We start from the raw sequence: 11,284 nt of genomic DNA, 5'->3' as shown, positions 1-11,284 counted from the left end.
GAAGCTCAGAAAAGCTGCCCTGAATAAATAAATGTTAAAACCCTAAGGTTTCCCAGAGAGCACTGGGTGCTGTCCGGCTGTCAGTGCACTGCAGACATATGATATATAGCAAAAGCCATTCCTTGTCCTCTGATAGGCTACTATCCTGCTGTGATGTCATCGTGGCTTGCTTATAAAAAGGCTGACAGACTCAGCTGCTTCAAAGGGGCAAGTGTGCTTGAGACCTGAAAGTGTTTATACATGTGTGGGAACAGAAACAGGGAGCGAGACAGAGCACGCGCGTGTGTGTTTGTCTGTGCATGTCAGTCGCACACTAACTCCTGAAATTAACAACTCAGCAAAAAATGAAGAAGAAGCTGCTGGCAGACACTTTATTATGAATCTTTGTGTGGTGGACTTAAAAGCTTCTGGAGTATGAAATCACTGGACTGAAGAAGAGGACAAAGTCTGGAGGTAACAATTAAAGAACACCTGAAAATAAAAGTCTGTTTTACAAAGTGCAAATCTTGCAGGCAACCTATTTGTCACGGGTGGAAGCACCACTCTCTGTGATTTATTTGGACTTATCAAAGCAGTGAAATTAATATAGATTTAAAGTAAATGCTAAGGGATCAGTGCAGATAAAGAATCTTCAAGTTTTTCTAGTTTTACAAGACTATTTGACGATGAGATTGTTTAAAACATGTGCACCTAACTCTGACATCACGGGAGATTTGAAGATTACCTATCATATAATCGTTTAAATTGTCTGACAAAAGCTACAGATATCATTGATTTTCTTCCTTTTCTTCCTGTTATTATGGTATCAGGACAGAAACTTGTTTATCTTTTCCTAGTAAAGCATGTGTCATTTTCACAGTTTGCTCTACCGCCATCTCTTTATTTTACCGATGACAACAAAAGCTGGGTGTTCTCTCTCTCTGTGTATTTTCCACACACTTGCAGCTTCATGCTTATATTTGTGCAAGAGCTTTTGTGTGTTAAGTGCTCAGTGTACTTACTATCGCCATGCTCCCTCAGCCTAAATATTGGGACTTTTACGTCTCAGTAAATCTTTTGTGATTGATTCGGTCTCAGCTGTTTAAACAGTTTTGCTTAGGGAGGCGATTGGAGTCAGTTTTCCAAGTTTGACTTGGTATTAATGTGTGCAACCACCTCCTGCAGTACTGATCCCCTCTGCAGGGGTAGTGCAGGGGTCATTAAGGCAAAGAGTAACAGGGTAAGTGACTGGTGTTGTGAGAAAAACGACAGCGACTGTCACATCATGTAAACATAAATGAATCATGAAAGTCTGATTTTTGTGTGTGTAGTGCACAATCACACACATTATTGTCTAACAGAACTCATTTCAAAGCACAATTAAGGAAAATGCTATTTTTAAAAGGAGTCTGCACTTACCTTTCCAGCAGATCCATCATTTTCTCTGCACTTTTAGTTCGTATTTACTAAAATGTTAATGTGCTGACTTAGGGACATTTTCCAAGCAATGACGAATGTTCGCACAAACACGCTGCTGTGGACGCAGACGGCATGATTGACAGCATACCTGCTCTCCAAATTAATGTGCGGTGCCTCGCACTTGCAAAGTAATGACACCGTTTAACTTTCATGTTTAGACGATTATGCCACTTACAGGATGACTGTCATAAAAACAACAATCGCCCGACATTTAAAAAGCATCCCAAAATTCAACACTTTGCTCATTGACCCTGGGAGAACTGGGTAAACACTCGTGAATCAATGCACCTCTTTACTGCTGCCAATTAACATATGTTGTGAGTGTTTGGACTGCATTGGAATAAAGGCAACATTCACATGCATCTAAGTGCAAATGCACACAGAAGATCCAGTTGGCCAAACAGCCTTACGATTAGCATTAAGACATAGATGTGTTCTTCTCTTAATTGCACATATTGGAGAAAAGCAAAAATAAGTCAAATGCCACCTGTGAAGGGCAAATAGTCCATAAGTAGCAGACATTTAGTATCTGTCTACTACTCATGGACTGTCCAGACAGGATGACTTATACAACGTACCATCCCCCGACAGGGATCTACATCAGAAGCGCAAACAAGGATCGCCATATGTCTGCTGTCAGTTAGATGCCTGCTGTGGAAGAGCATTTATATTCAGTCTTGTTTTTATTATTACTATTTATGCTGGAACATGACTAGAAATAACATTGAGGAATAAATGCAACTGATGCCAAAACTGTACTGTTATGTATTTTTTAATGTATCACTGGAATATATCTATATCACCATCAGAGCAATGTGGGGATTATTTATTTAAGCTGCCTGTTGTTGCTCTGCCATGCACTGCTCCTTTGCAAACACCAGTATACGGGCTCCTGGAGCCTATATAGTATTTCACAAGCCTTGCTCTTCCTCAGCATCAGTTATTTGTGCTTAGTAACACCCTGAATCGAAAGTGTACACTCTGTACCATGGCACTAAGATTAGTGTGTAGAGGAAGTCCTGATGGCCTAGTGGTTTGGACAAGGACATTTACTTCCTGTAAAAGTTTGCTGCTCACTTTTCTCCTGTTTTCTGTCACTGCAGTATTCATTATCAGTTTAAAAAAAAAAAGAAAACTAATAATCTACATGTTGGATGCTGATACATGACATTATATCACAGGACGTATGTTGTCACTGGGGAGGATATGTTTAAATCATGACAATATAGAGGAACATATAACTTCCTCTGTGAACACATATACACAGTATGTATGTTTCGATAAGATAAAAAGCAGGCTAGCTCTCATCCACAGACTTCTGTGAAAGCTATTTTTCATCAAATACTGCTCAAAGTTTGATATCTTTTCATTCTTTGATCATCCTGGCAGAAAGAATGATCTGTTGGAATACAAACAGCTTAAATATACTCCTGTGTGTGTTAATGGCACTTTAGGAGCACAATCATCTGTCTGTGCATTTACTTATGTAAGCACTATTATATAACAAGGGCATTTAGTGTCTTCATTTACATGTGTTGCAGGAGCCATCCTCTTGCTTTTACCAGCACTGGCATTTGCTTTTTTGTTTTAATGGCATCAATGGTGTAAAAAAAAAAAAGGAATACCCTTATTTGTTAAAGAAGGCCAAACAGATCAAAGGGTCACATGTAATCTTATTCAAAAAGCATCGGAGCCCGAGCAGATAACACCCCACTAGGAAGTGTGTGTGGACTAGTTGCAGCCAAATGCTGATCCTGTGGACTGAGGCTACACCAAAAAAAACATACAAATCCCATAAGCTGCTGCACAAACTGCTAAAAGCATGACAAACACAGAGGCATACCAAGGAACAAATACAAGCTGTCCAATCTCTTGTATACCTTTTAAACGTCTTCCCTACTAAATTGATCATGCATGCAAAACAATCAGTTTATGTGTCTTTATCTTTCGTGACCAAAGCTGTGTTTTTGTGTGTTTTCACTGTAGATCATGGGAGGTGTGAGTACTGTGTTAGCACAGACTAACCATTCACAGCACAGTAACTTCACCCAGGTCTTCAATTCTTCTAGACCAGAGTACAGTGATGCAGAACTCGTGCTGCTTGGTGTTGCTATGGCCATTCTGGTCCTGGCTATAGTTTTCGGTAAGCTGTGACTCTTTCGGTTCAATCAGATGACGGCTTTTATTTGAAATGCGCTTTTACAATTGATCCAGTTCATAGTTTCGAACACAGTTTGCTTTCTTCTACACAGGAAACGTGTTGGTGATTACCGCCATCCTGCGGTTTAAGCGGCTCCAGACTGTCACCAATCTTTTCATTGCCTCACTGGCTGTTGCTGACCTCATCATGGGTGTGGTTGTGGTCCCCTTTGGCTCTATCTCCATCCTGCGGGGAGTCTGGCAGTTCGGAAATTTCATGTGTGATTTCTGGACAGCGACCGATGTGCTGTGCGTGACTGCCAGCATCGAAACGCTTTGTGTGATCGCACTGGACCGCTACCTTGCCATCACCTCGCCGCTCCGCTACCCAACACTGCTCACCAGGTACAAAAGAGATGGAGCTTGACTAGTATGTAGTATGAGGTTAGATCAAGCTGCTACTGCAAATATCGCTACATTTTCAAACTTTCAAAGATGTTGCACACTTTGTTAAACCCAACCAGTGATGTCACATCAGGTGCTTTCTGTCTCCTGTTAAAGGCAAACACTGTTGACACGTGTTGCGGTACAACCAGAGTTGCAACATACTGGAAAATATGAGACTTGATTTTATTGTATTTGTTACAATGACAATGAAGATATTCTGATTCTCAAATACAGTCGTGGTAAAATATGGATATAGTAACATTAAAATAATCGTTAGCAGGTCTTAAAATTAGTTAAATAAAACTTTCAATGAACAACAATACATTGGACATATTACACTGTGTGACTGTTTATTATACAAAATTAATGCCTGATCGCAGAAGCAGTGTGTGAAAAACTGAATACTTCCTTACTGCTTCCGTTGGGATTAACAGGGTAGGTAGCAGCCAGGTGCTGCTAATCAAATGCACTTCAATAAATGTGTAATCGCCTCAATAAAAGCAGATGTTTTGGCAGTTTGCTGGTCAGGAACATTCAGGTGTGTGTTAACACAATGTGAAGAAGAAAAAACATCAGCAGTGATTTTATGGACGGGGTTATAAGGCCATTTTTAAACAATTTGAAATCCATCATTCTAAACTGAGAAAAAGGATTCACGAGTGAAAAACATTCGAGACAGCTGCTAATCTTCCAATGACTTCTCAGCAAATTCCTCCTGTTGGACCGTGCAGTGCTCAAAGAAACTGCAAAATACCCAAGAGCTACATCTCAGACTCTGCAGGCCTCAGTTAGCATGTTAAATGTTGAAGTTCGTGATGGTACAATTAAAAAAAGACTGAACAAGCATGGCTTGTTTTGGCCGAGTTGCCAGGAGAAAGCCTCTTCTCTTGAAAAAGAGCATAGCAGCACAGCTTCGGTTTGCAAAGTTGCTTTTGAACAAACCACAAGACTTCTGGAACAAAGTCCTTTGGACACATGAAACCAAAGTGGAGATTTTTGGCTATATTGTGCAGCGCCACATTTGGTGAAAGCCAAACACAGCATATTAACACAAGCACCTCGTGCAAAATCTCAAGCCCACTTTTTGCGCCTTGGAGTCAGTGAGTCGATCATGAACTCTGTGTACCAAAAGTATTTTAGGTCAAATTTGATCATGCAACACGACAATGATCACAAGCACAGCAGGCAATCTTCAATGACTCAAAAAGAAAAGATGTTCTAACTCAGTCAGATCCAGTTACTGTCCAGACTTCCAGCTGATTGAAATTCTGTGTGACCTTAAGAGAGCTTTGAGTAAATGAAAACCTGCTCACACTGATGAACGGAAACACCTCTGTAAAGAAGAATGAGTCATAATTCCCCCACAATGATGTGAGAGACTGATAAAGACACACAGAGAAAGACTATTTCAAGTCATTGCTGCTCAAGGTTGTTGTGCAAGCGAATAATTCATGTTTTTTTTACACACTGCTTCCACATATTAGCTTTGTTTTTATTGCAGAAATAATGACACAGTGCAACATGTCATGTGTTGTTGTTCATCTCAAGTTATAGTTACCTCGTTATAAGACATGATGATAAAGACTAGACAGTGTTTAAAAAAATAAATCCTGATATGTAAAACCTTAGAAATTATAGATGCTGTACTTCTTTTTTCTTTTTTTACCATTATTATATCTGACTCAAATTCATCAAATTAATACATGTATAATGTAGGTAACAGTAAAGAAGAAAAGCCATTATCTTAGTGATTAGCCATTTTAAATCTGAATGAATCAGAAGGACATATTTAGCAGAATATAATTAACCAGACCCCAAACTCATAATTACCCACAAATACGTTACATATAAAATTTAAAAGGAAGCTTAAGTAGACCACCAAACTGAAAAAGAGTGTATTTGGCATATGACATGGGGAGAATGAGAAGAATGAGGCATGTTATCTCTGCATGACGCAGTGCAGCTCATGTTACCTGCCTGAGCTAGATCCTGGGCTTAGCTGTAGTTAATTTAGAATGTAGTCGTGGCTATTATGTTGCTTTTAGAGCTCTTTTACATTTTTGGACAACCAACATAATATTTAACTAAGAAAATATCTCTGTGTTGTCACTCACGTCTACTGTTTGCAACATTCTTCACTTCTCTGCGCACTCTTTTGTCTCCTGCTGATAACCAGGGGTCGAGCTGTTGCAGTGGTGCTCGCAGTTTGGGTGGTGGCCTCCCTCATCTCCTTCCTACCCATACATCTGAAGATGTCGGTGTCACATGATCAAATAGCTCTCTTATGTTTGAAAGATGAAAACTGCTGTGAGTTCAACACGAACACGGCATATGCAGTGACTTCTTCAATTGTATCATTCTACCTGCCACTGGTGGTGATGATTTTCCTGTACACCCGCGTGTTCCAGGAGGCTCAGAAACAGCTGGAGAAGATCCGAGGAAGGGAAAGACATATGTATAACTTGCATTGCGCTTCACAGTTTGCTTATCCTGATGATAGCCCTGCATTAAATCAAAGCAGGACAGGAACTGAGGTGGGAGAAGAAGCAGGAGACGATAGTCTAAATATGCAGAACCCAAGTATGGACACTGGTAAAGAAGAAAAGGGGAAAGAGAGCAGATTGAGGACAGACAAAGGGGACGGAAAACATTCGGCCACAAAGCGTCTTAGGTTTTCTCTTAAAGAGCATAAAGCTGTAAAAACTCTGGGTATCATCATGGGAACTTTCACACTGTGTTGGCTACCATTCTTCATCCTCAACATCCTCAGAAACATACTCAGCCTGAAAAACATTGAGGTACCCTTTAGACTCCTCAATTGGCTTGGATATTCCAACTCAGCCTTCAATCCTCTCATCTACTGTCGCAGCCCCGATTTCAGGCACGCCTTCCAGGAGATACTCCATTTGAGGAGTAAGGGAAGACAGTGGAGCATAAGGAGACTATTGGGACTATGCAGCGAGAACAGCGGTTATCCCCCACAAAGGCTGAATGGGAACTCAGCTCTTACTGATGTTACAGAGCTTGACATTCAGCATTCTAGATGGAGGGGCAGTGTGGAGAGTTCAATTCAAGGCAGCTCACTGAATCTGGCTCCTCCATCTTCTTGCTCTAAGCAAGTTTTAGATGTAGCTCCAGGATCCTTGACCAACGGGCAGGCAAACCGTTCTGCCACCTGGAGCTGTAAGGACAGTCTGAGTTCAATAGCTTGACCAATTAGAGCATTAGGATTCCCATTGTGTGTGCAGTAAGCACCGATTTGTTGAAGTTAATAATGTTTGTGTTTGAGAGTTGAGTAACTCAACCTTTTGGTCTTTTATAAGGCCACGTTGTCAACGTTTTTATTTATGATCCAGGGTCCGATTTTTCCTCATAATGGCGTGAATCAAGAAGGCAGCTAGCTACATGGGCAAACTATATTCAGCAGTGTCTCCTTTCAAACAGGTATGAAGTTTGTCTCGATCATGAAGGCATCATGCTGTAGCTTATTTAACGAAAAAAGGGCAGTTTTTTGGTTCACGAGCTTTAAACACAGGAAAAGTTTGCAAAGCAGCGCCTTGAAAAAAACTCACAAAGTGACATCAAACATTATCAACTTCCTGAAATTGGAATTACTACAGGGATGATATTGGTACCAAATAAAACATGTTTTAAGAGTACTAAAATATCATGCATGCTACTTCATTCCAAAATGCTCCTCAACTAAAGTCATGAGATTACCTGTTGCTTAAAAACAGAAGAGGAGTGAGCCGTCGGCGAGGTTGCTGCTTCAAATCACTGCACATTGTCAAAAAGATCATTGTCCTCATAATAAGAGTGCAGCACAGCAGCATTAGAATGTACTGGAGAGCACTGAATGCTCTGTAGGTGCAGTAACATTTGAGAATGTTGAGCAGAAAGAGGACAGAGTCAGAACATTAAAGACTTTCAACTACTGTTGATCATTAACAGCCCCTGAGTTATCAGGTGGGATGAATAAGATTCGCATCAGTAGATGTACTTCTACACCTCCCAAAGCTAATATTTATTTTAGAATCAATGTCAAAATCCTACATTGCCTTGTTATCTCATTCACAAGATTTCCTGAAAACTTCTGACCTTGAGGTCAAGGTCTCTGAGATTCTGACTCGTTCGAGATTTTTATCAATTTGAATATCCTGCGTCGCCTCGTTCTCAAGTTATCTCCATCACAAACTTGAGTGTCTACCTTGCCCGCCCACTTGCCAGGGTTACGATAATACTCAATCAGGTTTATACAGCTGAAGGGTAAAAATGAATTTTAGAATAAGTAAAAGTGTTTTGACAGAACATAATGTGTTCTTGCAAAATACCATCAAAATACCAGATGAGGACTACCTGTCTTGAAAAGCTGCCACAGTAATGGAGCCTTTTAAGTCAAAAACGGTGGTTTCTTACATTGTTCCACAAAGGATTAAATGTGAAATTTAAATAATATTTGCAGTTAAAATAAACTTTTTTTTCTCAGAAACCAAAGTTTATGTACAATATCAAGATAAACTCTCCATGAACCAGAACCCAACAGGACTGAGATAAAAAACTACATGTTTGCCCAGTGGCCCAAGGTTTTATTTGAAACGGGGAGTATATTTTAAGGCTCGCAGTTTGCCTGTTTTCTTCATTCCTTCTAACAAAACTCACAATTGGTCTGTAGTTATTTGGTGGTGTATAACTGTGTATCAGATAAACATGTGAGACCCAAACTTGTGACTGTCATGAGTGTCCTCCCCATGTGTTGGCTTCCTTTCATCACGTATTCCCTTAAACTATATCCCCCACTTTGTCCCTCCACCAACAACACCATGAACCCACGCTTTCCTTTTATCCTGTCTGCTTTTGCTCTGTTATAAGTACGAACGGTGCACTCTGTCACAAGAGCTGGGAGATCTTTTTTTATGTAGTTGGAACATACCAATCAGGTTACACATATTTTAAGTGCTTACTTTATACATCGCTCTCAGCAGAAGCTTTGCAGAAACAAAAAATTTGTTTGGATTAGTCTTTCTTTCGCCATTTCCTAAATTCAAAGTGATGATAATAAATTTGTCCAAATACGAAGCAGAGCAAGTCAGACTGAAAATGATCTCTCTTGTTCATCTTTTATGTGCACAAATAATTATTTGATATGTGATTTTTTTTTAAATACTCTTGAACAATGTCAGTTACTGTAAATATCACCTACATGCATCTGTCTCAGTGTACAGTATGTTTACAGTATGTGAAAATGAGTATTTTTTGCAATGTAAAGCTCGAAACATCCACAGAATCTTCTTAATGTACTGTTGAAATTTGGATTACCTTTCAGGTGGGTGTTGTTTTTTGCATTGGGGTTCAAGTTCATTAAGTTATGGGAAATAAAACAGGTAGAATAACTGAAGTGTGCCTTTTGATGATAACTGAACTTACTGAAACGGACTTGATAAATCTTACATTACACCATAAAAAAGAGTTTTAGTGTAAAATTTTATAAAAAGTTTTCTCTGTACTTTTGAAATCGCACTTTTTAACCACATACAGAAACTTAAACAAAAAAACAAACAACGTACTGACTGAAAATTGCTCCTCATTTTCTGTTTTTTAAAGGAACTTTTTTGTCAGTGACATGGGAAAGAGGAGATCATGAATTTTATCCAGTTGATACATATGGACCCTACAATAAAGCACCAAAACATGAGGCTACAGTAAGTAAGAAAGAAACAAAGAAAGAAAAAGAAAAAAAATATATATATATATATATATGATGATGATGATGTGCCGTTAGCATGCAGTTATTTTCTCAGTTACAGGTTACGGGGAAATCTGGGTGTATTTTAATGTCACTGTATTTATTCCTTAGATAAAATAAATAAAACACTGCTAATCCGGTCCTTCCTAGCTTTGTCTTAGCCTTAGCACTCACTGAAACAATGATGCTTTTCAAGTAGCCAGTGGAAAATACAACTCAGTTACATGCTGTTGACCAAGCATGTCTAAAATATTATACAAGAAATTTCCACAACTGTGGAATATTTAAGGAAAATGCTTCCTCCAAATCCTCTCAGGCTGTCCAGTAAAATGACATTGAAGAAATGTGATTTTCACTGTGCTGCACCTTTATCCTTTTAAACTAACCCCTGAGACAGGAGCTTTTTGTGCTTATTCAGTCATCCAGGTTATTCATGAAGACTCCGCTGTCACGTATGCATTCAAGTTAAAGGTTACGTGCAGGTGGGGTGGGTTGTGTGCTGTGAGTTTGGCGTGAGTGCATGTGTGTGTGGGTGCATGTGACACATAGTGACAGCTGCAGCTGGTCACAGCAGCTACAGTATCAGCTGCTGGAGAGGAAATACAATCAGCTTTGCTGCCTCAAAGCACTCATACACACTTCTTTACCCTCACACATGAAAACAAACTGTGGATGTGTCCAAGTGTGTTTGTGAAGTTTGACCCATTTCCAATTTAGGTATTGGAAGATTAGCGTGTGGAGGCATCCTTTTTTTGGTGCGTGTCCAAAATGTTAACGATACTGTTGGTGTCATGATTACCTTAGATACTATGCAACTGAGCTCTATATGTGTGGGTAGGAGTGCCTTATGTTTATGTATGTTTTTGCACACAGCCACCACAGTCGGCACGTAAAACATGAGTGTAGCCATCTGTTTGTTAAGTCCCAGTGTGAAGTATTACACCAAGCTTTTTGTCATCACCATCTATCTAGAACTGCATTTCACAAAACGAGGCAAGTCGGAGTCTCGATATCCAACAGAGGTTTCTCTCATGACAGCATATGCATATTTTTCAAGAGTTGTCGACCATCTTGGATGTGATACAGTCACCAGTTGCAAGGGGAAAATGTGCATTCCCAGACTGGTTGGCAAGTGGTTGGTGTACGTTGCTGCTCTAGATGGTGCTTTAGCTAAAACCTCCTTGTGCTTTCTTTGGTCACTAACAGGCCACCACGCTTGCCTCACTAACCCCAAAATGCTTTTCTGGCATTTTGGAGGCATGACAGTGCAACAAATTTAACCCAATGACAGCTAGCAACCTCCACAAGCCACTGCCAAGCAGTCAGGGAGTACATGTTTACTTACAACCAGTATAACATCCAGTATGGAGGACTATATCTTCAAGCTCCTCCAAGTCCAGACCCAAGTCTCAAGCACTGTGTACATGACATCACAAATGAAACATCAACAGACTTATTTTGGCTACCAGACAAGTTTCCACTGCTGGAAAAAATCCA

General features: G+C 39.8%; 1 protein-coding gene across 1 annotated transcript; it reads left to right on the top strand.

Annotated features, from left to right (window-relative positions):
* The first annotated feature begins 217 nt into the window (after positions 1-217).
* LOC308386899 (beta-2 adrenergic receptor-like) lies at positions 218-9,580 on the top strand. Its single transcript, XM_080866723.1, has 4 exons — positions 218-453; positions 3,445-3,601; positions 3,711-4,002; positions 6,221-9,580. Exons 2-4 carry the CDS (start codon positions 3,448-3,450, stop codon positions 7,254-7,256), a joined length of 1,482 nt encoding a protein of 493 aa, XP_080722849.1. The 5' UTR covers positions 218-453; positions 3,445-3,447; the 3' UTR covers positions 7,257-9,580.
* The last annotated feature ends 1,704 nt before the right edge of the window (positions 9,581-11,284 follow it).

Source organism: Rhamphochromis sp. 'chilingali' (assembly GCF_963969265.1).
Source record: "Rhamphochromis sp. 'chilingali' genome assembly, chromosome: 19".
Lineage (NCBI taxonomy): Eukaryota > Metazoa > Chordata > Actinopteri > Cichliformes > Cichlidae > Rhamphochromis > Rhamphochromis sp. 'chilingali'.
This window is presented reverse-complemented; position numbering and strand designations above follow the sequence as displayed.